We start from the raw sequence: 27,156 nt of genomic DNA on the forward strand, positions 1-27,156 counted from the left end.
ACAGTTCTCAGGAGGGGTGGGCGTGGGACTCCTGTGGTGCCAGCCTGGGCAACAGCTGCCCGTCCTCCTCTGCTGACCTCAGTGAAGCCAACCAACTGTTCAAGGCCAGCTCCCGGGCCTGGCAAGCGAAGGGCTCCTTTGTGCCCACCCCACCCCCTATCCCGGCCAGCAACCTGGTGACACAGGAGGTGAGCAGCAGGCCCCACGGGCCCCCCGGGCTCCCCTGATGTGGGTGGGAGTACCCGGGGGGGGACACCCAATGGTTGGGATGGAACTTTTCCAAAACAGCCCTCTGAGGACGTAGGGTCCCAGGGTCCAATGGCTTCTCTTCCCAACCCATTCATCTCACAGGCCACCACTCAGGTTGCTCTGAACGGCCAGATCAACTCCTCCCCTGAAAGCATCGAGAATCTGTCGGAGATCCCCTTGACCTGCAAAGGTGTGTCCCCTGCCTCCCCCCACCCCCTCATCAGCCTGAGCCTGGAATCATCTCAACAGCTCAGAGCACCCAGCACGAAGCCCCTTCCTTCCCTCTCCGCTGCTGAACACACCCAGGCATCATTCTAGAAAGACAGGCACCGGTGCCCAGAGAAGAGTACCCACCTGCTCTGTCCACACAGAGCAGGGGACACAGTCGGAAACCATAACGGGGAACACGTGGCACTTGGGATCACGCCCCCTCCGCTTGCCACTGGGAAATAGTTGTAATGGCAAATAGAGTCCGAGTCCTCCCTACCCTCTGGCCACAGGCGACCCCCATTATCTGAGCAATGCATCCTCAGAACCTGGGACTTCCCTGGCGGTCCAGTGGTTAAGACCCAGCACTTCCACTGCAGCGGGTGAAGGTTCGATCCCCAGTCAGGGAACTAAGATCCCGTATGTCATGTGTCATGGTCCAAAAAAAAAACAATCTCCACAACCCTCTGGGGTTAGTTTTACCATCGTCAGTTTACAGATGAAAAGAAGGCTCAGAAACTTGCCCAAAGTTTCTCAAACAGCAAGCAAGTTGGGGTGAGCTGCAGCAAAGAAAGGGGTGTTGGAGGTGCAGGAGAGGGAGGAAAATGTGGCCTTGATCCCGGGCTGGGTGCCCCTCTGTCCTGCCACAGGGAAGAAGGAGACCCCGACCGACACCAAGGGCATCTCCGTGAAGGCTGCCCGGTACCGCTTGCAGGCCCTGGGGGCCGAGGGGCGCCAACTGCTGGCACCCACCATGAGGCACAGCAGCCTGTCCCTGTACTCGCTGGGCGAGACTGATGACATGCAGCTGCCCGGACTGCTGGCCTGCAAGCGGCCGCCCAGCCCCACCCTCCAGCACACTGCCAGCGAGGACAGCCTGTCTAGCAGCACGGGCGAGGCGCCATCCCAGGCGGTCGAGCGTCATGGCGATGGCCCTTGTCCCGCACTGCAAGGCCAGAAGAAAAGCCTAAGCAAGAAACGAGAGGAGTCCCTGGAGGCAAAGAGGAAGAGGAAGTCCCAGTCCTTTGAAGTCACAGGACAAGGGGTGAGCCTAGGGGGACAGGAGCTGGGGGTGTCAGGGCCCCCTCCTTGCCGGGTTCTGAAGCCTGGGCTGCTCCAGAGGCCTCAGGGTAACCCTGGCTGTGCACCACTCTCCATGGAGTGTCCCCCAAGTGAAGCTAACATCTCCTTGTTTCAGACCCCCACGCAGATCCCAGCTCATCCGGCTCTCCAGCCAGCACTGCTCTCCCGCCCCAAGATGCACGTTGCTGGGCTCCGTCCTGTGGAGAATCACATCTCAGACCAGAGGATGCCAGTGATTGGGCACCTAACCCCTACCATCCGGCCCCTGGGAAAGGCCACGCTGCCTATGGCCACGGTCAAACTCCCTCCGTGCCAGAACTTGGGTGAGTACCAGCAAGTGTGGGGGGGAATTGCAGTGGGGAGAGGGGAGCCCTTAGCCAGGCCAGGGAGGAGGCTGGTTGAGTTCCCTGACCCTATGACTGCCCCTTGCTGGAAACAGGGTTCCTGAAGACTCTTGGTGGGACTGGCCTCTTGGGGGGTGCCCCTAGGGAGTTCAGAGCCACTGTGGGTGATGACAGGGGCATGGAGAGGCATGCCTTAAAGCACAGCTCCTGGCCCCTCCCCATTGCAGGCCCCAAGGACCCCTCCCCCCTCGCTGCCCCCTCCAACCCACTGGATGTTTCCGGACGGGTTAGTCAGATGCCCTGCCTGCCCTATGGCACAAATACCCAAGGCAAAGATGGAAGCTTCCAGCACAACTGAGGGGCCCTGCCTGGATCCGGCCCTCCTGCCCGCCAAGGCTTGATAGGGTGTGGCAGGAAAGGGAGACGGAGGCTGGGCAGATGTGGAAGAACTGGCATCAGGAGCGCGGGATCTCAGAAAGCTGGGGCCCCTGGGACCCAGGAATCATGGGGGCGCCTGCCCCCCACACTTCCGTGCCTTCAGTGCTACCGGGAAGGGGAACTGAGCCCAGGAGGCATGGCCTGGATGGCAGGAATCCCTGGCTTCCCAACGCTGGATCCCAAGGCTCCCTGGGCAGAGACTCCTGTTGCCGAAACTCTACTCTAAGATCTGCAGTCAGACTTGGCCTGAGGAGTGGGGGGCGGGGGTGGAGCAGGGAGGGACTGTTAGTGGGATAGGGCTCCTGGGCCCACATCTGGGACAAGGGCATGCTGGATGGTTGGGGAAGGGGCCGATGGGCATTTCCCCTACTGTGGCTGGGGGGTGGGAAGGAATCTAGTTTTGTTCCTGAGCAGTCGCTTCCCGCCCCCCCCCCCACTCCTTTTAAACAATAAAAATCGCATTTGAGTTTTGTTGGCTGTTGCAGAAACTAGACCTTGTCTGAAAGGTGGGGTGATCCTGACAGACTGGGCTTCCCTTCCCGGGTGGCGCTAATGGTAAAGAACCTGCCTGCAGTGCAGGAGATGTGGGTTCGATCCCTGGGTCAGGAAGATCCCCTGGAGGAGGAAATGGCAGCCCACTCCAGGATTCTCGCCTGAGGAATCCCACGGGTAAAGGACTGGCAGGCTGCAGTCCACGGGGCCGCAGAGGGCCGGACACGACTGAGCGAATGAGCGCATCACTGATTAAGGTTCAACCCAAGTCCCCTCCTCGCGCCACACCCTCTTCCTCTCCCGCTGGTTGACACCAGTCAACAAGCTCCGGGGGGAAAGCGCTTTTCCTCTGGACCCTGAGGTCTCTGCCCAGAGCCCCTCTCAGGAGAGGTCAGAGACTTAGAGTTGTGCTTACCCCTCCCACCCCAGGAAGTCAGGGCTCAGAAACTGCTCAGCTGCGCCCCTCAGTCTCAGGTGAGAAAGCTCCCCGAGGTGCACCTGACCATCCCGATGCTTTCCCTGCCCTGTGGGGGCGGGGCCCTTGGAAAGCTAATGAACCATGGGGAGTCCTGACCTGTGGAGCCCTTCTTGGACTGTTTTTACCCCCAGAACTGGGTGATTTAATCATCCCCTTGCCACTCCGAGCACTGGTTTACTCTACCAAGAGCATTGGCTTCCCATGCAGTGCTGGGTTAGAATTTCTCTCGTTGTGAAGAACAGGAGCTACTCTTCCTTGCGTCGCGCCATTGTTAAAGACGCAGGCCTCTTAGGCGCTTTCTTAGATCCGTGGCTGTGATCCCTCAAAACTATGATCCGTGGCATAGATCCGTCAGACCTCGCCTGGTCTGACACTGTGTGTGTCTTCTAGAAGCAACGGGAACCAGGGTCCAAATACATGCCTCCCAGGAGGCTGCCGAGAGATGGCTTAGACCTGCTCCGTCCATGGCGTGGCCACTGGTCACGCGTGGCTGTTGGAACAAAGGCTCTGAGGGACTTCCCTGGCGGTCCAGTGGTTCAGACTCTGCACTTTTGCTGCAGGGGGCACGGGTTCAACCCCTGGTTGAGGAAGATCCCGCATGGCCCACAGCAAAAGGTAAAGTAACTGAAAGGGTGGGCACATGTATGTTATAACTGCGTGGCTTTACTGTTCGCCAGAAACTGTCACATCGTTGCAGAGCAGCTATACTCCCGTGCACAGTAAACATTAAATCAAAAACTAAGGAAAAGGATACATACTGTACAACATGAGTATAGCCAGTATTTTATAGTAACTATAGATGGAGTATAACCTTTAAAAATTGTGACTCATTTTTATACGCTTGTGACTTACGTAATATTGTATTGCAACTATGCTTCAATTCTAAAGGGAGAAAAGAAAGTAAAAGGAGAAATTCGCTTCCTCGGTTGTATCAGCTGTGTTTCACGTTCTCAGCCACGCGTAGGTAGCGGCAGAGAGTGCTCAGTGCGTAGGTGGTCCGTGTCCATCGCTGCAGAAAGTTCTAGGAGACAGTGCTGGTTCAGACACAGCCGGGGGAGGGAGGGTGACTCCTTTGGCCAGGCACAGGCCGCGGTGCAGCCCCCTGAACCCCAATGGCTGTCCACCGTGCACACTGGGTTCTTGCTGTCCGGGGCAGGGCTGGCCCCCGGTCTCATCAGCGTAGCCACCGGCTATGGGCAGTTAGTCCCACGATCAGGCCAGCGGGCCAGGGGCCCTGGGCGGGCAGTGCTCCCCTGACCGCCCCTCCCGCTCCACCCAGGTGGCTCTCCTACCTCCTGCTGTTCATCCTGGATCTGGTCCACTGCCTCCTTGCCTGCCTGGGTCTGGCCAAGCGCTCCAGGTGCCTCCTGGCCTCGTGAGTAGCCTGCCTCTGGGTCTGGGGGAAGAGCTGGCCAAGCGTGGGGAGTGATGGTGCCACCGTTCAGAGGGATGAGGGCCTGGGGGGCCAGGGGCATGTGGGCAGCAGGGGCAGCGTGATGCCCCCTCCCTCCCCTTCGTCAGCACCCGGCCTGCGGTGGGGCTGGGGCAGCAGCCACCGTCCTGCCGTCTGGACACCAAGCCAGGGGCGGCTTTCCCCGCTCCAGCCCCTGCCTCCTGGGCCTGACTGTCCCGCAGCTGAGCCGTTAGAGCCGCTCAGCTCGCGCCCTTGCTGCCATCTCTTCCCTTGGCGACCTGTGCCCCGGACATCGGTCCATATCCCTCTGCCAGCAGTCAGTGGGGTGGTGGTAGGGCTCAGGCTGGGGCTGCCAACGGTGCCACTGAGAACCAGTGGGGCCAAGGTCGTAGCCGAGAGGAAGGGCCCCGAAGGCTGGGGGATGTGCAGCCACCATGGGGCCCCCACCTGCCGGCCTCTGCCGGGACCCCACCGGCAGCTGCTTCTCTAGGATGCTCTGCTGCGGGGTGCTGGCCCTGCTCCTCAGCTGGACGTCCCTTGCTGCTGACACTTTCATGGCCGTGCTGAGTTGAGGGCCGTGGGGGTGCCGGTGGTCCTCCCAGGTGGTCTTCGGTCTGGTGGTACGTCGATGTGTCCCGTCCAGTGTCCCCAGGGCAGGGCCAGCTTCTGATCTCAGTCCCTAACCAAGAATCCGAGAGTCTGGGACCGAAAGGGGCTTGGCTCATCCCTTTTGATGGGGCCACAGGCCCCGGGAACGGAAGAGGCTTTCCCCAGGGTCACGAGGCATTTGGGGGCAGAGCCAAGATAAGAGGCCTGAAGCCTGATCCTTCACCCACCCGCCACGGCCTGTGCGGCTGGGGACGAGGGACCAGGGGCCTTCTCTGGGTGTGAAGCGCTGACCCCAGATGGTGGGACTGGGCGGGGCTTGACCCCGTCCTGGAAGCGCCCTCGGGCCTCAGCGCGCACTCCCGGGCCCTCCTCCCCGGCGTCCGGAAAACAGAAGGTGGCCTCCTGTCCCCTGCGCTTGGACTCACACACACTGTCCGGTTCACAGTGCTGTGTGTTTCCAGTTGTGGCACCTTGAAATGTTAAAAGAACAAAGAGAAACAGACACACACACAGGGTGTCTGGAGTGTGGGCGGAAGCCAGCTAGGCAGGTACGCTTGGTCTCTGGTGGACCAAACGCTCCAGAGGAGCTGTGTGCACAGCGTTCATTCATTCATCCGACGTTCGGCTACGTGGCTCTCGGGGGTGTGGGTGCCTGGAGATGGAAGAATCAGAAGAACGGGACGTTTCCTCTTAAGTTTCAGCTCATAGGCAGATCATCACAGCCCCATGTGTATCGACACAGTGGTGGTACAGGCTGCGTGTCTGTATGTGTGTGTGTTTGTGACAGAGGGGCAGATTTACGGGGATTTCAAAGAACCCCTTATCTGACTTAAGGGCCACAGAGCAAACCTGTGACCTGCGTCCATTCTGCCCTTTCGATCTGGGAGAAAAAAAGCAGGGGGTGCTCATATGGGAAGCCCTCTACCCAAACGCGTGCCTGGCCCAGTGATGGGGCCGGCTGGTGACCCTGGCCTCCACGATGCCCCCAGAATGCATGGACCCTGGTGCTGCTTGTCTGAGTAGCTCTCGGCAGAGCTTGTCCGGAAGAGGGAGGAGGTGGGCCTCTGCTGCTTTGTCCTCCCTCCCCACACCACACAGTGAGTGAGCCCTGGGCAGGCAGGAGCCTACGTCCCCAGGGCTGGGGCCCCTTCAGGTACAGGGAAGAGCAGAGTAGGAGGGTCCAAGTGAAAGTCACTCAGTCATGTCCGGCTCTTTGCAACCCTGCGGATGACTGTAGCCCGCCAGGTTCCTCCGTCCATGGGATTCTCCAGGCCAGGATATTGGAGTGGGTAGCCATTCCCTTCTCCAGGGTCTTTTCCCAATCCAGGGATTGAGTCCAGGTCTCCCGAATGGCAGGCGGATTCTTTACGGTCTGAGCCACCGGGAGGGCCCAGGTCACGGTCAGACGCATCCTGACGTCATCTGGAGCTAGGCGGGCTGAACAGGGTCCAGGGAGGGTGGCTGCTGGCTGAGGCCACACGCACAGCTGCCTGGCAGACAGCCCCGCTTGTCCGGGGACAAGAGTGACTCAGGGAAGCTTGCACACGGCGGGCCCTCCCCGGGCGCCTCCAGCTGGCCACCGCGGGCGCCCCTTCGGGAGCCGGCTACTTCCCAGCGGGGTCTCCTCCCTCTCACCAGGCTTCTGTGTTGCAGCTCCCAGCTGAGGGCCCCCTAGGCGGCCAGGGAGCTGCAGAGAAAGGCCATCTCCCTAATTCGAATAATCAGGCCCTTGTGTGAGAGAGGGCGAGTGTGAGGCAATGAATGGGCCTTTGACGGGGCTGCAGCTCCTGCTGCATTTTAATAGGAAGTGGGGCAGAAGGAGCCAGGCCCTCCGAGGCTGTTGTGGGGAGCTTTTGTGTGGCCACTGCCCCTGCCCACCCAGCCTGTTTTTTTGGGGCTGCTCTTGTTTTTGTTTTGAGAGCTGTGGGGCAGAGCGCCAACACTGTGGCCTCACCCCCTCCCTCCCCTGTCCCCCCAGAAAGGGTCTCCAGGAAGGAGCACTGCCCCCCAAGGACGTGCCGGGGCTTCCCTGGTGGTCCAGTGGCTGAGACTCTGAGCTTCCAGTGCAGGGGACCTGGGTTCGATCTCTGGTCAGGGAGCTAGAACCCACACACCGCAACTTGGAGTCCCCGAGCCCCAGCTAAAGATTGCGCGAACCGCGACTGAGACCCCGCACAGTCAAATGAGTATTTTTTAGAAAGAACGTGATGAGGAGGCAGGTGGGAGCCGAGTAACTGAGCCCTGCCTGCTCGGCCACCCCGCTGTACAGTGTGGAGTGTGAGGCAGAGAGGAAAGCCAGCGCCCAAGGAGAAGGAGCGGGGAGAAGTGGCCTCTGGGAGAGGATGGCAGGTCACCCCGGTGCTCTGGCCACCGAGCATGCCCCCTCCTCTGCAGGGGCCCCCAGGAACGTTCCTGAAGTTGCCCAGGCCTCATTTCCTCCTGTGTAGGATGGGCAGAAGAGCGGCACTTTCCGAGAAGGCTTGTTGATGGGGTGAGACGGATCGGTGGGCCCCTGGGAGGCGTGTGGTCAGTGTCCATTGGTTTGTTGTTTTTGTTCAGTCGCTCAGTCGTGTCCGACTCTTTGCGACCCCACGGACTGCGGCGCGCCAGGCCTCCCTGCCCCTCACCATCTCCCGGAGTTCGCCCAAGTTCTTGTCCGTTGAGGTCGGTGATGCTATACGAACGTCCCATCCTCTGCCGCCATCTTCTCCTTTTGCCTTCAACCTTTCCCACTGGTCCATTGCTTTCCTGCACGTTTATTCCCTTTCTAGGAGTGTCACAGGGTGACCTGAAACCCCCCTCTACCCAGTGTCCCACCGCAACCCCCAGGCCAGATCTGCGGAGGGCCTGGCTCAGAGGGCGGCGTCCTCTCAGCCACCTCTTCCAGGGCCCAGACCTTCTGCCACTCGGCCCCGTGGGCCCTTGGTGGTGCCCCGACGTGGCCACAGCAGAGCCTGGAGCCTGCGTCCCCTCTCAGCCCTGTGCTCGTCCTGACCTCCCATCTTATCACGACAAGACCCGGACCCAAAAGCTCAGAGATGGACTCAGCACCTCTGTAACTCTTTAGGGAGAGATTCTGGGGCAAGCTTCATAGATGGACACCCCCCGGAGTAGGGGCGGGCTTGAGAGACTGGCAGACAAGGTGGTGGTGCAGATAACTCCGGAAAGTATCCCGTAGCATCCCCTTCCTTCACCTGGATCCCTCCCAGGAGAGGCATTCAGAAATCAAAGGTAACAGCACAGAGTGCCTGCTGTCTGTCTGCCCGTCACTTTTCTGAGTACGCTGCGTGGATTGATTCATTAGGAGAAGAGCATATCTCCTGTGTGATTGATGAAGACGCTGAGACCCAGGCTAAGCCCTTGTCTATAAAGTTAAGAGAGCCAGGCAGGGGCAAAGCCAGGACCCACCCCAGGGTGACTGGCCATTGACAGTTCTTCCCCAGCCGGGTCTGAGCCGTGGGGTCCCCATGCTTGAGCTCCTGGGAGTGTGTGACTTTCCTCCACCCCTCCTGTTTCTCCCTGGCTCAGGGCACCAGCGACTTCTGCGCATCTCCAGACACCTTCATCCTGAACATCACAGAGGGCCAGGTCCGCCCCGGTAAGGATCTCAGCTGCTTTTATCAGAGCCGCCTGGGATGCTTGGTCCAGGCCCGCGGTCAGCCAGACTGTGCCCCTGAGAAAAAGTGAAAGCGTGAGTCACTCAGTCATGTCCGACTCTTTGGGACCCCGTGGCCTGTAGCCCACCAGACTCCTCTGTCCATGGGATTCCCCAGGCAGGAATCCTGGAGTGGGTAGCCATTCCCTTCTCCGGGGCATCTTCCCCACCCAGGGGTCTCCCACACTGCAGGCGGATTCTTTGCCGTCTGAGCCACCAGGGAGGCCCAGACGGTGCCCTACTTTCCCTTTCAGTCCTGTAGTCACCCAGAGACACCCCATCACTGTCCTTCAGGTCCCGCCGAACTAAGGGCCGCGTCTTAGAAGCTGCCTCCTTCGGGAGCTCGGGGACGAGTCTGGCCACGGAGGATGGATGAGACGGGTCACGTGTGAGCTTCTGCCTGACTCCAGTGTCTGTGCCTTGCAGAGGTGACCGATAATACCTGTACTGCAGTCAGAGCACAAGCAGCCCCTTCCTGCAGGTACTGCTCCCCGGCCCAGCTCTAACCCTGCCCCCAGCGCCCCCCAGTGGTCAGCCGCAGCACTGACCAGGAAGGTGGAGGTGCCTGGCTGTTCCTTGTTGCTTTGGGGTCCTCTGCAGGGGGCTCTTGGTCAGCTTGCATACCCATCCATCACCCTGGATGCTGGTTTCCATGCAGAGGTTGTGCTTAAGTCTGGGGCAGGCCCCAGATTCCACATTTCTCACAAGCTCCCCGACCAGGCTGTCCCAGCAGGACACTTAGAGTAGCAGGAAGCAGGTGGACGGTGCAGCTCTCGGGAAGGCTGAGGGCTGAAGGAAAGTCTCCTGCCAGCAGGAAGGGCCGTCCCCGATCAGGGATGTGACTGCAGCTGCAGACGATGGGGGGGGGGGGCCGCAGGGGAAGCAGGCAGCAGGGGGCTCCTGGGAGTAAACCTCACGTGGGGCTGCGGTCTCTCCTGGCGCAGGCCCCAGGCCCTGGCCGTCTTCCAGCGCTCGCTGAGCGCCATGCAGATCCAGGTGGCAGGAGTGCCGCCGTTTGCCGTGCCGCGCTTCCCCACCGCAGAGGTGAGGCGGCCGGCCCTCCTCTCGGGGCGGGCTGGGGAGAGAAAGCGGGTCCCCTCCTTGTGCTGTCTAGCCCCTCCCTGTGGCTTTAGAGGCCTCTCTGCCGAAGCTGCCTTATGCAGTTTCCTCCCAAGCCCTCCCTGCCGCCCGCGCTCACTCTCTGCCTCTCGGTCTGTCCGCATGTCCGCCTCTTCCTGCTTCAGAAAAATCCGCTTGAAATCCAGCTCCTGCTCAACTCATCCGAGTCCGGCCTCCACCAGCTGACCGCCTTGTTGGACTGCCGGGGGCAGCACAAGGTGCGGGGTGGCCCGGGGGGACAGGCGGAGGGTGAGGGGGGTCACCCCAGCAGGCCACATCGTCCCAGGGAGAAGCCAGCAGAGGCTGGGAGAGTGATTGCCTGACTCAGGGGATGGGGTGGGAGAGTGTCTGGCTTCTAGATCCTCTCCAGTGGCTGAGCCGGGGAGACGCAGAGAACGGTACCAGGGGTGGGGGTACGGAGAGTTGGGTCTGTTTTGGGGCACCCTGAGCTGCATGAGGAGGGCTGTTCCCTGGCGCACAGACCCCCAGCCATCTGGTCAGCCCATCTGGTTCCTGAGTGGCCAGTGGACATCCCGCTCTCATTGCCAGGGTCGTCTCTAGGAATCTGCAGTATCAGACATCCATGCCGGGAGCAAGCTGGGCGCATGTGAGCCCTCCTTGCCTCCAAAGCAGGAAGCCAGTGTATGTGGACAAGCTCTCACATCCCACGTGGATTTCGCGCGAACAGTCATGATAATGATCACGGCTGCAATTTACTGGGTCCCTGTCTTCCACCTCGTTCTGCGCACTGTACATCCGATATGTCGTTTAGTCCTCACTGTCAGACGGTGAAATACCTGATATTTCATGAGAAATGTTATAGGTAGCAATTTGTGTGTGAATTTGGATGGATGGATGGATAGACAGATGGACAGATGTATATATCTTTTTATCTATGAAGTAGCTTACCGGAGATTCCAGAGCTGTCGAGTCAAGGCCTTGGGTTTCCAACCCCGGCAGCCTGACTTGAGAGCTGAGAGCAGGGGGTGGCCCCAGTACCCTTCCTTCCTCCCCCATCTCCACTCCCCATCCCTCAGCGAGTGCTCACAACTGTACCCTCGGATCCACCCTGCTCCATCCGATTCTGTCCCCTCCACAGCCCCCGCCTTGGTCCAAGCACCTCCCTGCTCCCCTGGGTGACAGCCATGGCCTCCTAACCACTCCCCACTGTCTCCCACCCTCTCACCACCTTTCATACAGGCAGCCAGAGCAGCCTTTTAAAAACCGGATTGGATCACAGCGTTCCTTCCCCAAGCCCACCCATGTCTTCCCATCACCTTGCGTTATATTCAAGCTCCTCCTCGCCTGCACTGTGAGGTCCAGCATCACCTGGCGTCATCTTGTGTGTCTTCAACTGACCTCTCCGTCCTTCCTGAACACGCCGAGCCTGGCCCCTTTGCCTCAGAGGCTGCAGGCTCGCTCCGCTTCCCTGCTGTCCTGGCCTCAGATTAAATGCCCTCTGCCCTCTGACTCCCCCACCCGCAAGCTCGTCATCTGTCCTGTTCCGAGCCCAGCACACAGGCGGTATTTTCAGCAAATGCGTAGAGAGAGAACCAAGAAGCGCCCCGTTGTGTTGGGGTCCCGAACGTGGGCCCTTCGTGGGTATACACTGTGCCTGGGATGGGGGAGGGGAGCCCAGGCTGGGAGAGAGGGGCTTCCAGAGACCAGCTGGGACCCCCGGCAGTGCCGCTCTCCCCCTGCAGCTGCGTGTCCCTCTTCCTCCTCCAGGACTACCTGGACGCCCTCGCCGGCATCTGCTACGACGGCCTCGAGGGCCTGCTGTACCTCGGCCTCTTCTCCCTCCTGGCTGCCCTGGCCTTTTCCGTCATGATCTGCCTGGGACTGGGGGCATGGAAGCACTGTGTTACAAGGTGGGCTTCCTGGGGAAGGAGGCGGGAGGCTCTGCTCTCCGGCTGAGCTGAGAACTGAAAGCCTGGGGTGGAGAAGGGCAGCAGGGGGGCCAGGCATTCAACCCCAACAGGCTGGCTGGGTTTCTGCTGCAGTGTCCCTGAAAGTCCAGGCAGGACTCCAGAAGGAGGTTGGAGGGGCCCAGAGCAGGGCCAAGGATGATGAGGGCATCGTGCCACAGCCTGGCCTCCTTAGCTTGTCCCCTCTTCCTCTGCAGGAGTTGGCGGGGTGATGCTGCTGCAGGGAGGGGTGCCCCCAGAATACCGGAAGGAACAGATTGTAGCTCTGTTGCCAGGGCACCTATAGTCTCACAAGGAGACAGACATGAGAGCGTTTCAGTGTCTCGGGAGTAATCAGAAAAGGAGTCAGGGTAGGGAGGGTTAGTGTGCAGGTGGTCAGCAGGGTGGGCTACCTGGAGGAGGTGGGTGTGCAGTTGGGAACGGAGCAGAGTAATATGTGTAAGGCAGGGCTGAAGACCATACTTTCAGAGAACCTCAAGGAGACACCTGCAGCCAAGGGGGAGTCCTGGGAGGAAAGATTGGGAAGTGGGCCAGAACTCCACTGCCTGACCCCCCCACCCCCCGCCCCTCACGGCCGTGTCCTGCGTGTCATCCTAGGGACAGGGACTATGAGGACATCGACGACCCCTTCAACCCCCAGGCCCGGCGCATCACCGCCCACAACCCGCCTCGGGGGCAGCTTCGCAGCTTCTGCAGCTATAGCAGCGGCCTGGGCAGCCTGCACCTGGCCCAGACCATCTCCAACGCCCCCGTCTCAGAGTATATGTACAACGGGGCTCCCGGGGCCTCCCTACAACATGCCAGGCTGGGGTGGTGGCACTTTTCCTGGCCTTCGGGGAGCTGGGTCTGCGGGTGGGGGCATGTTTGGGTCCAGCGGACCAAGGCCGGGGAGGAAGGGTCCGAAGCTAGCTGGTCCCCTGGCTGCAGTCGGGACACCTGAGTGCGGGCCACCCCCCCCCACCCCCCGCAACCCCAGACATCTCATGCTGGAGGAAGAGCCCCTGCAGGTGTCAGGGCCTTTGCCTCAAGCCGCGTTTCCCCTGGCCTCATCACCCACTCTCTGCTGCTTCTCCCTCCCCTCTGTCTGTGGTCCGATCCCATCTCCCTTATGCACACCCTGGGACCCTCCTGCAGAAACCCAGGCACACACCTGTGTTCCCTCCCTGAGCACTCCTCACCCCTGTCAACCCCACAGGAACCAAGCCGCGCTGTTCGGCGGGAACCTGCGCTAGGAGAACGTGCCACTCATCGGAAGAGGATCCCCTCCACCCACGGTAAGCTGGGCTCCCCAGGCCAAGGCACAAACCCTGCCGGGGAGGGGGCCAGTTAAAGAGAAAGCTTCCTGGGAACCCAGTGGATCCCTCCCACAGAGGTAGAAAAGAACAAGAACGAAACGGTTTTATTATTGGATAAGCATTGAACCCGACTGCCGGTACGTCCCTGGAGGTCCAGTGGTTAAGACTCCAAGCTCCCACTGCAGAGGGTGCAGGTTCGACCCCTGATGGGGGAACTGAGATCCTGATGCCGCGTGGTGCAGCCAAAAAAACAGAAAACAAACAAAAATCAGCCTGGCATTTATAAGAAAGAAGGGGGTCTGAGACAAGGTTGGACGTCTGCATTCTTGAGCCAGGTGTCTGTCAGGTAAGGAGCCGTCGCCTTCACTGGGCTTAGCAAGGCGTTTCACCTGGCCCATCCTGGTAGTTTGGAAGAAGACATTCAGGTGGTGAACCTGGAGCCCTGGTGCCCCAAGGACACAAGACCCTTGACGTAGACTTGGCTTTGAGAACCAGCTCAGGGTGTCCAGCGAGTGCTGTTAGTGAAAAGCACAGCGCTGGACCCGGGAAAGAGAGCCAGGGACCCAGCCTCTCTTTGGGAAGTGGGGTAATCTGCAGTGGGGAGACTCAGAAAGCTGCTATAGTAAGTGCTGTCCGGTGTAATGGGCCCTAGGGGGAGGAACTGTTCTTCGGGGCCTGAGGAGGTGACCTTTCAGCCTTACCTTGGAGCACTGGGTCTCCCCTATGGGGACTCGTGTTTGTTCCCCCAGAGGACGTGTGGCCACATCTCAAGGGATCTTTGGGCTCCCCCATGGCTCAGGTGGCAAAGATCCCACCTGCCAAGGCAGGAGACGTCAGAGACTTAGGTTCAAACCCTGGGTTGGGAAGATCCCCTGGAGGAGGAAATGGCGAACCACTCCAGTATTCTTGCTTGGAGAATCCCATGGACAAAAGAACCTGGTGGGTTACAGTCTATGGGGTCCCAAAGATTCGGATACAACTGAGCGACTGACACTTTCACTTTACCCTTAAAGGCATCTTTGGTTGTCACACCTGGCGGGGGGTGTTGGCTGCTCCCAGCCTCTAGCGGGTGGAGGCCAGGGGCACCGCTGGGCACAGGCCAGCCCCCCGCACGCAGGATGATCAGCCCCAAGCGTCCACAGTGTCCTGCTCAAGCCGACCCTCTGGCTCTCCTTGCCCGGCCCCACCTTGCTGTTGTTTTGCCCAGAGCTCCTCCCTTCTGTCCTTTATAGACTGTGCTCGACCCGGGCCTTGCTCTCGCTCCTGGGAGCCCCAGGCAGGGACAGCAGCCTGTCCAGGCCTACTTCCAGAGTTGGCACCTTTGAAACCCCAAGCTGGCTTCCCTCTAACCCAGAAGAAGCCTCTCGGTTCCTGCTCCCTCCCGCCAGCTGCTGTGTGTGGCCCCAGGAATGCAGATTGATTTTCATATTGATCTCAGTACAGGTAATTAGGAGAAATCTGATGCTGTGACACATGAATTACTCAAGGCCCTGGAATGCCAACTGTAAATGAATTTCAGATTGCCTTCTGTTGTGAAAGATCAGGGCCAGTCTCCCTGCCTTCAGCAGAGATAATCAGAAAACTGACCTTATTTGCAAGGCTGAAGGGCAGAATAAACCTTCCCCCAGGAAGGACTGAAGGCAAAAGAAGAAGAGGCAGAGGATGAGATGGTTAGATAGCATCACCAACTCAATGGCCATGAATATGAGCAGAGTCCAGGAGATGGTGAAGTCTAGGGAATCTGGCGTGCTGCAGTCCATGGGGTCAGAAAGAGTGGGGCACGACTTAACAACTGAAGAACAACTAAAGTGCCTCTAGGTGTCCCCGGGAGGGCAAAATTGAGACCCAGTCAATCAAGGAGTTAAGGAGTCTCGGGCCCCCATCCCCCGCCCAGCCGGAAGCTTTTGTCCGGCTCCGGTGTGAGTGGTTCAGACTTGAACCCCTGGGGCCAGAGGACAGTCAGGTCCTGTAGATCATCGCTCCTCAGAGTCAGCAGACCAGCAGCACCTGGAGCTTGTTAGACGTGCAGACTCCCAGGTCATACATTTGACGGGAGATGCAATAACATCAGAAGCCACATCCTTAACTTCTGAGCAGTAGCTGGCTAACATCTGCTGCGAACACACAAACTTTGTCTTTCTCCGACTTGGCTGCACTGGGAGGAACTTATTATAAAAATATTAGAGGCGGCACTTAAAAAAAGCTTCATGTATGTATTCATTCATTTATGGCCACGCTGGGCCTGCACTGCTGGGTGCATTTCCTCTAGTTGCGGTGAGCGGGCCTCGTTGGGGTGCTTCTCTTACTGTGCAGCACCATCCCTAGGGCGCACAGGCTTAGTTGCTCCGTAGCGTGTGGGATCTTCCCAGACCAGGGATCAAGCCCCTGTTCCCTGCATTGGCTGGTGGATTCTTAACCACTGGACCCCCAGGGAAGTCCCAAAAGGCTTTATTTTATGTGTATTTTATCGCATTTAAAAAATACTAGTGGTTCCAAAAAAAAAAAATACTGGTGGGTACGGCCTGGGTATCTGGATGTTTTCGGAACCCTCCCCAGCCCCACCCCTGCAGTGTCTCTAATGCACAGCCAGGTTTGAGAAGCCCTGGGTTAGGGGTCTTCCTGCTTTATATTAGGCCGTTCTTTCAATGTAAGAGCTGAGTCGTCTTAGGTCCATTGTGCAGATGGGGAGACTGAGGCAGGAGCAATTGGAGAAGCTCCTCCAAGGTCATAGGATGAGTAAGGTGCACGGCTGGGATTTGAGCCCGGCTCTCGGAGTCAGTGGGCCTGTGCCATCAGCCTGCTGGCTCCGCGGGCTCCTTAGCGCGCCGGTGCATTAGGGAGGCTGGTCGGGTGTGCATTTTGAGTTCAGGAAGCGGATGTCTTGATGGCCCCAGGGTTGGAAGCATCAGCAGACACGAAGCCTGCCCAGGCCAGCCCCACTGTCCTCCAATAACCCCCAGGAGGCCTTGACGTTGAAACTCGGTGCCCAGCTGCCCCGGCTGGCCCAGCACCCCCAGAAGAGCTGGCGCTTCTGCTAGCACGGTGTCCGGTGTGACGGGCGACGTGTGACCCTGTCCTGACTGCCCCCTCCCATCCCACAGTACTCGCCCAGCATGCGGGCCACCTACCTGTCCTGGCGGATGAACACCTGCGGCGCTACGGGAATGAGTTTCCAGCCTGACACGCTTCCCGGAGTTCCTGCCTCCTGGCTCTGTTTTGGTTTTTAACTAAGGCAAATGCAAGTGTGTTTCTTTAACAGAAACCAAAGGCATATAGAGAGACTGCAGGATCGGAAGGGTTCCCGGCTAGCGCCAGGGAGCGACTGGAGATTCAGGGAGAGTCAGCCTGGGGTTGGCTGACATTCCAGGGCAGACAGAAGCCCCGGGAGCTGGACCAGCCCTCTCCCTCCGCTGACTCCCTCTCCACACTGGAAACGCCCCCAGGTGCTTGGCCGTCCCTAAGCTAGGAGCCTGGCTCAGTTCGCCCCTGACTACCCCCTTGCCAGGTGGGGAAGGGCAGCGACGAGGGGCTGGGTCAGGCTCAAGTGTCCCTTGCCAGGACTCTGCCTCCTGCAGGCACAGCCGGAAGCCCAGGTGACCATTCTCAGGGTCACCTCTCTCCTCCTGGCTGCTCAGACGGGTACCATTTACCCACAGGTAAAGGCAGATGGGCTGATCAGGAGATGCTTTTTAAGGTGACATCCCTGATGAGACCAGACACTGTCCAACTCAGCTTCCTGGTGCCCCGTGGACTCTTCCCAGGCCATGGAGGGAAGGCCTTGGCAGGTTCTGCCTATGAGGCCAGGAGCTCCAAGGCCTTGCAGCCTGGTGGGCTTCCAGGTGGCGGTGGCGGACCTGTCTTTTCTGCAACCTTCTGTCACCTCACCTCCATTCCAGAATCTCCGCTGTGAGTTTGCTCATGGCAGTAGGGGCGGTCTCAGGCATTCACCGACACTTTGAAAAAGCGATTCTCTTTCTTGCCAGTGTTCTAAAGATTCTTGATTATCCAAAGAATTGAAACTCATCCCACAAGCCAGTTTTTACAGCAGATGTGGGGCTGATCCCTCCCACCTGATTTGTCGACCAAAACAGAGGTCAGTGAGACACCCTGTCCCTAGCTGCCGGTTGTGGGGATGTGTGTTCATCCCACCTGGATGGACGTATCTTGAGAGAATAAAGTCTCTAGGAGGGAAGTCTGAACGTGAACAGTCTGGTCCCGGAGACCGGCTGCACAGCCACATCAGCTCTCCCTGCTTCTATCTCCAAGTAGGTCCTAAAGGTTTTAGCAAAATGGTGTCCTGATGTACAGACGGGCATCTTCCCTACCTCTCCCTCCATCCTGTCCCCACCCCTGAGCGGTACCTGCTGGGTGAGGGAGGAGCCTGGGGACCAGGAAGAAGTAATGACCCACCACCCTCTCCGCTGAGGATCCAGCGTTAGTGTCTTTGGCGCTTCCAACCTCCTGCCGACAAAGAGCGCACAGCCCGGGAGGCCCACAGACTCCCACACCAAAGCAGGGGCATGGGGCAGCGTGGCTGTGGACCGGGGCACCACTTCTGGTCAAAAGGCTGAACAGCAGAATGGTTCTCAGGCCCCAGCCAAGCCTCCCCAACTACAGGACCACCGGGCCGCCTGGACTCTTGTCTCCCCCATTCCCCTGTACATACGTGTACCGTGACCCCACCTTCGTGAGGCCGTGTCGCAGACAGGAACTCTGCAGCATCGAGGTGGTGCTTCTTAACGTTCCTCGTGGGCCACTAGAGTTATTTTTAATGCAGGTAAACTAAACTAGATTCCCTTGGGTGGTTCCTGGAGGAGCCGGTGGGCACGCCTCTGCTTAATACAGGTGCGCCCTCACCTGGGGAAGAAATAAACCACTGGTACCAAAACGCACGCTTTGTCCAACTTGCTCCGCTTCAGGAATGCTGACGGCAACCGATGGCGCCTACTGGCTGGGTCATACTCGGGGAGGGGTCAGAGCGGGGTTGGGTGTTGAAAATAAAGAGAGACAGGGCCTCAACTTGCTGCTCTTCAGAATCAAAGTCGGGCCTCCTTTCTTCCTGAGTCTCCAAATCTCCCCTTGGAGGTGATTGCTTTTAGGGTCGCTGATAACTAATGGCATTTATTGAGTAACCTCCAAAGTGCCAGGAACTGTCCCAAGTCATTTTGTAAATAGAAAAGCCAGAGGTGTGCAGAGAAAGGACTTGGCTGGTGCACGTGTCAGAGCCAGGAGTATGTACCTCACAGCCCGGGTGGGCACCTCTGGGCAGTGACACGGGCTTGGGGTGGGGTCACAGGGCGGGCCACCTCTCCCAGCTTGGCGGCAGGTCTTTGCTGCATCCTCTTCCAAAACTCTCCGCCTCCACGGGTTGCCTGTCTGCGCCCGGGCTCCCACGACACACAGAGCCCTTCAGTCCTTCCTTGCAGCATCTTGTGTGTCCGGCGAACACCCGAGCCAGCCTGGGAGGGCACCCCACCTGAGGCTGTTATTTACGCCAATTCCTCTGGAGCAGCTGATGGAGTGGTCCCCAGTGCACCATTGTGGGAATGAGGGATGGTATGGCTGCTTCAGATAACAGTATGGAGGTTTAAAAAAATTTTTTTTTAATTAGAAGTTAATAAATTGTATTAAATAGAATTGCCGTATGACTCAGCAATTCCACTTCCCAAAAGAATTGAAAGAATGGTCTCAATACTTGTACCTCCATGTTTATAGCACCGTTAGTTACAATAGGAAAAAGTGGAAGCAACCTTAGTGTCCACTAATAGATGAACAGGTAAGTAAAATGTGCTCTGTCCACAATGGAATCTTACACAGTCTTAAAAAAGGAAGGAAAGCCTGACATCTGCTGCAACATGAATGAACCTAGAAAACATTCTGCCAAGTGAAATAAGTCACTTACAAAAAAACAGAAAACTGTGATTCCACTGCTGCTGCGGCTGCTGCTCAGTCGCTTCAGTCTCATCTTTCTCTCTGCGACCCCATGGCCCGTAGCCCGCCAGGCTCCTCTGTCCGTGGGATCCTCCAGGCAAGACTGCTGGAGTGGGTTGCCATGCCCTCCTCCAGAGGATCTTTCCAACCCAGGGATCGAAGCAGCATCCCTTGCGTCTCCTGCGTTGGCAGATGGGTTCTTTACCACTAGCACCACCTGGGAAGGCCCATGATTCCACTTCTACAAGGTACTTAAAGTAGTCAGAATCAGAGACAGAAAGGAGGATTGTGCTTGCCAGGAATTCGGGGAGGGGGAGTAGGGCCTTATTATTTAATGGGAAAAGAGTTTCGATTTGCACAATGAAAAGAGCTCTGGGATAGATGGTGGTGATGCTTGTATAACAGTATGAAGGTTCTTAGCACCACTGAACTGAGCAGTTAAAAATAGTTAAAGTGGTAGATTTTATGTGTACTTTATCACGATAAAACACGGGATAAAGAGGTTGGTGGGACAACATTGCAATGGAATGTGGACTGGCCTTGGGGATGGCCAGGGCCAGGGGCTGCTCTCAGCAGAGAACTTCAGTTGCCGGGACTTCACTGGTGGTCCAGTGGCTAAGACTCCGAGCCCCCAATGCAAGGAGCCCATGTTCGATCCCTGGTCAGGGAACTAGATCCCACACGCTGCAACTGAAGATCCCACCTGCCACAACAAGGATGTGGCACGCCCAGATAAATAAGAATCTGGATGGTGATTAAAGTCACTGGGTCATTTAACGACAAATATAAAAAGCTGCCAGATCTGCTGTGATTGAGTGGAGATCCGGAAGACGCTGCCGTTTTTTAAAAATGGACCCTCGTTCTTACTTCTAATTATATGCTCTTGCTGGTTTCCCAGGGTGACTGAGACGGCCCGCCCATGGGTGCTGCCTGTTTTTCACTGAGCGGAGCTGCCCGCTGGCGGTTGGCAGCAAGCAGGCTTTCTGAGTGAGGGTGGGTGAGAAGCCTGCAGTAAGTCATCGCAATGACACGGGAAGGGAGGCTGCAGTTTTCCTTTGGACTTTTCTATTTCTCCTCTCCGCCCACTCCCCCTCACCTCCCTGCGTGCAGGGAGCCTCAGCGTCCCAGAGCTGGGGGAGGGCTGAGGAGGGCATCAGTGACCACAGCCCCAGCCAGCCAGTGCCCCAGGGTGGAGCCGATCTGCTTCTTCCGGACGCTTTGTGTCTGAGTCGCCTCTGACCACACAAAGCGGGTTCAGTGGGGGCTTTCAGACGCTCCTGCGCCCAGCCCCCATCACTCGGAGGGACTCCTCGGCTCAGAGAAACTGGTGGCGGGAGTCCAGGGGACAGCTGATGGCAGCGGTCACCATGGGCTTGCCTTTGGTTGGTGCCGTTGGGCAAAGCGCCATCTCAAGGGGAATTCTGTTGCGCCGGCCAGGTAGTGGTGAAGCACATTTACGGAGAAGCTGGGGAGCCTGAGGGAGGGATGTTTGCTTTCCTCCTGTCCTTTGGCAGAATCCCCAGAAGCTGGCCAAGAACCTACAGTGCCTCTCAGATCCCCACAGACTGGCAGTAAACTCGTCTTTCCCTGCCCCAGCAGGGACCCCCCCAAAATGCCTTTCTTCCATGACAACCGCCTCCCCCCGGCTCACACTACTGCCCTCCCCTTCAATCTGGAATCATCTCCCCTCTTCTTCCCCCCTGCAGCTCATAACCATTTGTCAAGGCTCCATTCCAACCCCAAATCCCACTTCTTGTATGACACGTGGTCCGCCCAGGTCCAGATCTCCAACAGCCATCTCTGAACTCAAGTTAGCTCCCCGGCCGTGGGAGGCACAGAGCTGGCCTCCGTGCAGGTTCTGTGGTCAGCTCCCTCCTGGGCACACCGCCACGTCAGCTCCGCTGTCCTCCCAGTTATCCTGAGTACTGCGACTGCCCCCTCCCTTGGCCAATGAGGATTGTTGAGTCTGGTGGATCAGACGGTAAAGGATCCACCTGGGTTCTTTACCAGGACACCCTGGGTCAGGAAGATCCCTGGGTCGGGAAGATCCTCTGGAGAAGGGAATGGCTACCGCTCCACTATTGCTGCCTGGAGAATCCCAAGGACAGAGGAGCCTGGCGGGCTACCGTACACGGGCTCACAGAGTCAGAGACGACTGAGCAACTAAGCGGGGCTTCTCTGGTGACACAAGGTAAAGAACTGGCCTGCAATGCAGAAGGCCTGGGTTCCATCCCTGAGTCAGGAAGATCCCCCGGAGGAGGGCATGGCAACCCACCCCAATATTCTTGCCTGGAGAGTTCCAGGGACAGAGGAGACTGGTGGGGCTACAGTCCATAGGATCACAGAGAGTCGGACACGACCAAGCGACTAACACACACACACACACACACACACACACACGGGACTAAGCACGAGTCAGAAAAGGAAAGCAACTGCCCAACATCACTTGGTTAGTAAACAGCCAAGCGAGTGAGTGAAAGTTGCTCAGTCGGTCCGACTCTTTGCGACACCACGGATCGTAGCCCACCAGACTCCTCTGTCCATGGGATTTTCCAGGCAATACTGGATTGGCTTGCCATTCCCTTCTCCAGGGGATCTTCCTGTCACAGGGATTGAACCCAAGTCTCCTGCATGTAGGCAGATTCTTTACCATCTGAGCCCCTGGCTGGGATTCAAACCCATGTTTTCTAGCCCCACATCCAGTTCTTTTAGTTTACATTATTTCACCTCATTGTCTTACCTAAGGAGAAATTTCATTTTATTCGTTCATTCATCGGCAACCAAGAGCTACGCTGTGGAAACACCCCGCTCCTACCTTATAGGAGTTTCCTTCCTGGTCGAGTGGTTCAGACTTAAGCTTATTATTCAATGTGCAGGGGCTATGGTAACAGAGAGGAAGCTGGGGGTTATAATTCCCATGTAGCAGACAAGAAAACTGAAGGAAGGGGTGGAATTGACCTTCTGGATCACGAGCAAATCAATAACAGAGCCTCTCACCCAGGGCTCAGGACTCCAAGGAGCGCTGAGTACATTTTGCATTTTCTGAGAATCTTGCCAAACGCATGTTTGTGGACTTGAATAAGTGTCTTGGCAAAGTTCCTACATACGTTTATCGTTACCGGTGCTTGACTAATTTAGGAGGGACCAGAGACGCTTCCAACCTGGCTTAATGAGTTGGGAGGGTCACGTGCTCCAGGTTTCCTTCCGCGCCGCGCAGCCCCGCGTCCTGGGCCCGGCCAGGGTTGCTAGGCAACGAGTAAACTCCGGAGCCATTTGAGAAGCGCAGGAGCCAGCTCCGCGACTCGGGGGCTTCCCCAGCCGCAGCAGGAACCGACCGAGGTTAAGGGGCGGACGCGGGGAGGATGTCCGCGGCTGAAGAGAAGACTGGAGAGTGAAAGGGAGCCCCAGAGGGTGAGAAACACCTCTAGTGCAAGAAGCTCCTCGTGGGGCGTCCTTCCGGGCTAGCTCTGCCGGATGTTGGACCCCGGGGACCAGCGCTCCTAGGGTCCCCCGCCCATCAGTCCTCGCTGCCCTCGATGTTCCCGGAGTCCCAGGACCCAGCAAGTTCCAAACACCCTGCCTCCTGCACCGCTTGCGGCCAGTCCGGTCCTGATGCCAGCCGGCTTCTGGTGGGGGGATGGGAGACCTAAAGGGTTTACAGCCCCTGGGATCGAAAATACAGCCTGGGGCTGGGGTGGTGGGCGGCCCGGCTCGGTGAAGAGGAGAGCTTTCTGGTAAGGGCGGAGGGAAGGGCCGGTCCTCTGCAACGTTGCACCTATTCCTGAACCCCCAGTGGGTATCCGGATGCCCTCTGGGTATCGAGCTGAAGGTCACACGCAGGGTTAGCTCCTTCTTCCTGCAACAAGTTCATAGTTTATCACGGTCTCCTGAACCACACAAGTGCATTCTTCTCCCAGCTTTCAGACCAGTGTTTCCCTCTTCCATCGTGAGGTTGCTGGAGTTTTTCACATCAGAAGAGGAGCAGGGGAGCGTCCTGGCAGATTGGGGTCACATCGCACGTTCAGCATGTGACAAAGGGAGGAGGAGGCCCCACTCTGTGCCAGGCACTGGGGATGGGAGTGAATAGAAGACCACAGTCTTCTAATTAGGAATCGTTACTCTCATGGACTGTCATTATTAATGGATATTCGTTGTTGTTGTTTAGGCACTAAATTGTGTCTGACTGTTTTGTGACCCATGGACTGTAGCCCGCCATACACCTCTGTCCGTGCGATTTTCCAGGCAAGAATACTGGAGTTGCCTTTTCTTTCTCCAGAGGATCTTCCTCACCCAGGGATCAAACCCACATCCCTTGCATTGGCAGGTGGATTCTTTACCACTGAGTCTCTAGGGAAGCCCAATGACTATTAGCACCACATCAAAAGGAAAAAAAAAAAAAAGAGCATAGTCTTGGCTCAAGGGGACAGTGCTGTAGTGGGCAGAGCAGGGAAACACAGGCCCACATCACCCTCCAGGTCTGGGGACCTCCTCCCACCTCTGGCTGTCTTCATTCTCCACCTCTTGGAGTTCATCCCAGGTTGACCCCAGTGTGGAGCAGAGGAAGGAATTCCCAGGGAGATCAGCCACTTTTGAAGGTGAGTGAGTCCCTTAAGACCGCAAGTTCTAGAAGTTGCATAGACGGAAGAAAGAGGGCAGGAAGTCCCTCCCCCTCCAGTCCTTCGTCCAGCCAGACACTGCACAAAGACTGGAGACTGCCCCAGGGACAAGAAGGAGAGGCCTGCTCACCTTTGTAACTGCAGGGAGCCCAGCGGTGGGGAAGGCGGCCACCCTCCACTCGTCTGCCCGTGAAGCTCCTACACTGACCTTCTCAGTCACCCCCACCAGACCCTCATCTTTCCCTTTCCCTGAAGCTAAAGGAGGTTCTTTCCAGGAATCACTTCGCTCATTATCACTGCACAAGCCGAGTGTTCTCTTTATGTTTGGTGAAGGTTCTGATCTGACTGCCCCAGGACGTCGGAGGCGTTTGCATATTTGGCATTCAGATCAGTAATTATTAACATGGTGATTTTTATGATGAACAAATGCTTGCCCTCAAATGTTCCCCTCATCATAAATCTTATTCCAATTATATGATAGGTAAGTATTTATGGAGCTCAGTGCAGGTTGTCCCAAAATAAACCACTTATTTTGAGCTGAAGAAAATCAAGATTCAACAGACTTGAGAATAACTTTTTACCTCCTCTGTAACTACCAAGAAGTCGAACAAGGCTGAATGGCTAACACTTAAGTACCTAAAAGAATTTAGTTAGGAAGTCTGTACCAGGAAGAGAGCTGTTACCAAAGATAACTCTTTGTATATCAGAAACAACCTTCCCAGGCTTAGCAAACATTTGTTTACCAAACATTTGTGCTTCCCATCTTCCTGTGAATTGCCTTTCTCCTTTTTGAACTCTCAGAACCCTACCCCCTTTTTTTTAGCTCTGAGTGGCATACAAGCCTCTATTGCCTGGCTATTGAGGAGTCTCATATTTCTATGGTGGTGGTGATTTAGTCGCTAAGTTATGTTCAACTCTTGTGACACAATGGAGTGTACCCTCTAATTCCACGTGGTCTTGTGTTTGAGATGCTTGTGGGACTGAGGTTCCCACGGGTGGCATCTCCTCCTCCAAAGTGCCAGAGGGCAGTGAGGCGGCTCCTGCCTCCCCTGGAAGCCCCTTTTGCAGACAGCCTTACTCAGGCGCTGCTTGGAACAGCCTAGCCTGTGAGACTTGTCTCACCAGGGTGGGGAGAGACCTCCTGAGACCAACCCCCAGCTCTGACCTCACCATTCATCTTCATGCTCCACCAGCTTGTGAGAAAGAGCCCGCTCTGGGTCCTTGAATCAGCTGTCTTCCCATCACCCAGCCAGCCTTTAAATGTCCCTCCTGTCTGCCTCAGATAGAAAACAATGCCTCTGTTCTCGCTCCTGGCTTGGCCTTGGGAAGCACCAAGAAAGAAAGCAAAGCTGTTAAAAATATGATCTGGGCTAAAGAGGTTCGGAGAGGATGGCATCCGATCCGACACAGACACCCTGGCACAGACCCTGACACACCACAAAGAGAGGCCGCGCGGAAGCAGCTGCTTCCCCAGGGGAGGGGGCGTCAGCCTCGGGCCGGGCGGGCCCGGCTGGACGCGGTGCCCTGGGGCTGGCGATCGCCCGTGGGGACCCCAAGACTTCCTCGCAGCCTAGGTTTCAGAGGTCCCCTTTGCCTTGGCTACCTAAGGCGAGACCCAGCCCCCGCCCCCAGGCCAGAGGTTGCGAGTGGGAGAGGGTGTGTGTGAGTGTGTCGGTGGGCGAGGGTGGGGTCGGGTCGACTGGGGCCCGGGTGGATCCCCGGAAGGGAGGGGGGAGGGTGTGGGGGCCGGGGTTTGGGAAGCCCGTGTGGTCCTCTTGCTGTCTCTCTCTCCCTCATTGTCCGTCTCCGTTACCTGTGGTTTCCGGCTCTTGAACTGTCTAGGCTGCAGCGTGTGTGTGTGTGTGTGCTGTGCGTGTGTGTGTGCTGTGCGTGCGCCAGCGCTTGTGCGGGAGTCCGCGCTGTGTGTGTGTGTGTGTGCTGTGTGTGTGTGTGTGTGTGTGTGTGTGTGTGTGTGTGCTGTGCGTGCGCCAGCGCTCGTGCGTGCGGGAATCCGCGCGGTCGCCTGCAAGGATGGGGCTGGGGGGGTGGGGCTGGGGCTGGGGCGGGCCTCGCCAGGGATTGCCTGAGGCCTGCCAAGGAGCCCCAGACCGAGCCCGCGCCCCCCAACCCCCCACGACGGTCTTCTGGTTTCCTGGAAGGCGAATGTGGAGGGGCTCGCCGGCCCCGCGGAGGCAATCCCGGTCTGCAGCGGGAGTCGGGGCGCCGGCCACCCAGGCCGGGAGGGGAGGGGCTGGAAGGCATGCGACCCGCTCTGAGCGCGGTAGGATGCCAGGGGCCCGAGGCGGGTGGGGCTTGCGGGGGTGGGGGCGGGGGAGGGGCCCGGGGGCTGAAGGAGAGGGGAGGAAAAAAAGCCTACAGCACCCGGTATTCCCAGGCGGTCTCCCATCCAAGTACTAACCAGGCCCGACCCTGCTTAGCTTCCGAGATCAGACGAGATCGGGCGCGTTCAGGGTGGTATGGCCATAGACGGAGACGGCTGCCGCCAGGCGCCCTAAGAAGCCTGCGCTGCGCCTGCCTTGCGCTCTGACCCGCCGGTCGGGCCAGCCGGTCACAGCTCTCCACCGAGCGCGAGCTGCACAGGGGCCGCACCACCCGCGACCGGACTCCGGGCCGGCCGAGGCCGCCCCGCCCCCACGCACACCCCCACCCCCGGCCAGCACCCGCCCGGCCCGGCCCGGGGGCCCACAGGGCTTCAGGGACCCGGAGCGGCCAGCGGGGCCGTGCTGCGGGGAGGGGGGCGTTAGGAGTGGTGGTAGGGCTGGTGGTGGGGTGGGGTGAGGGGCGCAGAGGTCTCGTCGCCATCCCACCCTGGGACCCTCCACTCCCGCCCCAGCTCGGCGCCCCCCCCCCAACCCCCATCGCCTTCGCTGCTCAGGGCCAAGTGCCCCGGAGGTGTCTGGCTTCGGGCCCGCCTCGTCCCGCGCTCCGCAGCCTGAGGTCCTCTGAGCCTCCTGTGGGCCTAGGCACAGTCCAGCTGTGGCCCTGGGCGCCCATCCTGCCCGGAACCTGCTCGGGATAGGACAAAGAAGAGGAAGCAAACCTGAGGGAGGCCTGCTCTCGGAATTCTCTTGGCCCCCGTCCTGCCCTACTCCTCCTGGGCCCTGAGCCCCGGCCCTGCCAAGGGCTGCCTGTGGGTGATGCACACTCTTTTCTGTGGGCAAAGACAGCCTCTCCCCGCTTCCCCCATCGCTTGACCCACGTCCCGACCTCCGTCAACTTCGCTGCCTGGGCAGCCCCAGGCCTGGTCTGTCACACGCTCCTCACCTGCTCTGCTATC

The 27,156-nt window shown here is 58.3% G+C and overlaps 2 protein-coding genes and 1 non-coding gene across 9 annotated transcripts in view; 2 read left to right on the plus strand and 1 right to left on the minus strand.

Moving 5' to 3' along the window:
- LOC129555207 (kinesin-like protein KIF19) overlaps positions 1-9,324 on the plus strand; it is a 28,220-nt gene extending 18,896 nt beyond the window's left edge. The window contains exons 11-16 of one of the 3 annotated variants that reach the window (XM_088841826.1): positions 83-188; positions 352-439; positions 1,107-1,501; positions 1,655-1,862; positions 4,571-4,666; positions 8,843-9,324. In XM_088841826.1, coding sequence (XP_088697952.1) covers positions 83-188; positions 352-439; positions 1,107-1,501; positions 1,655-1,862; positions 4,571-4,666; positions 8,843-8,916 — 967 coding nt within the window. In that variant the 3' untranslated portion in view covers positions 8,917-9,324. Of the gene's footprint in view, positions 1-82; positions 189-351; positions 440-1,106; positions 1,502-1,654; positions 1,863-2,110; positions 2,794-3,851; positions 3,907-4,570; positions 4,667-8,842 lie in introns of those variants that run through there. The other 2 variants (XM_088841828.1, XM_088841827.1) reach the window with 2 other exon arrangements.
- Positions 8,947-18,891, plus strand: LOC129555892 (protein tweety homolog 2-like). Of its 5 annotated transcripts, none has more exons than XR_016038714.1 (8): positions 8,947-9,005; positions 9,396-9,450; positions 9,914-10,013; positions 10,214-10,306; positions 11,817-11,959; positions 12,614-12,781; positions 13,212-16,052; positions 17,344-18,891. XR_016038714.1 is itself a non-coding variant. In XM_088841829.1 (8 exons), exons 3-7 carry the CDS (start codon positions 9,954-9,956, stop codon positions 13,246-13,248), a joined length of 501 nt encoding a protein of 166 aa, XP_088697955.1. In that variant the 5' UTR covers positions 8,947-9,005; positions 9,396-9,450; positions 9,914-9,953; the 3' UTR covers positions 13,249-13,290; positions 16,413-18,891. The 5 variants fall into 5 exon arrangements, 2 of the variants coding, with proteins under 2 accessions (XP_088697955.1, XP_088697956.1); XR_016038715.1 differs by having other exon boundaries at positions 13,212-13,657; positions 16,413-18,891; XR_016038716.1 differs by having other exon boundaries at positions 12,614-12,775.
- Positions 18,892-26,228: 7,337 nt separating this feature from the next.
- LOC129556065 (5S ribosomal RNA) lies at positions 26,229-26,347 on the minus strand. The gene has a single exon (XR_008685905.1). It is a non-coding gene; the product is annotated as a 5S ribosomal RNA (ribosomal RNA).
- Between the last annotated feature and the right edge of the window lie 809 nt (positions 26,348-27,156).

Source organism: Moschus berezovskii, chromosome 12 (assembly GCF_049115385.1).
Source record: "Moschus berezovskii isolate FMDL1 chromosome 12, NW_MosBer_1.0, whole genome shotgun sequence".
NCBI classification, from domain to species: Eukaryota; Metazoa; Chordata; class Mammalia; order Artiodactyla; family Moschidae; genus Moschus; species Moschus berezovskii.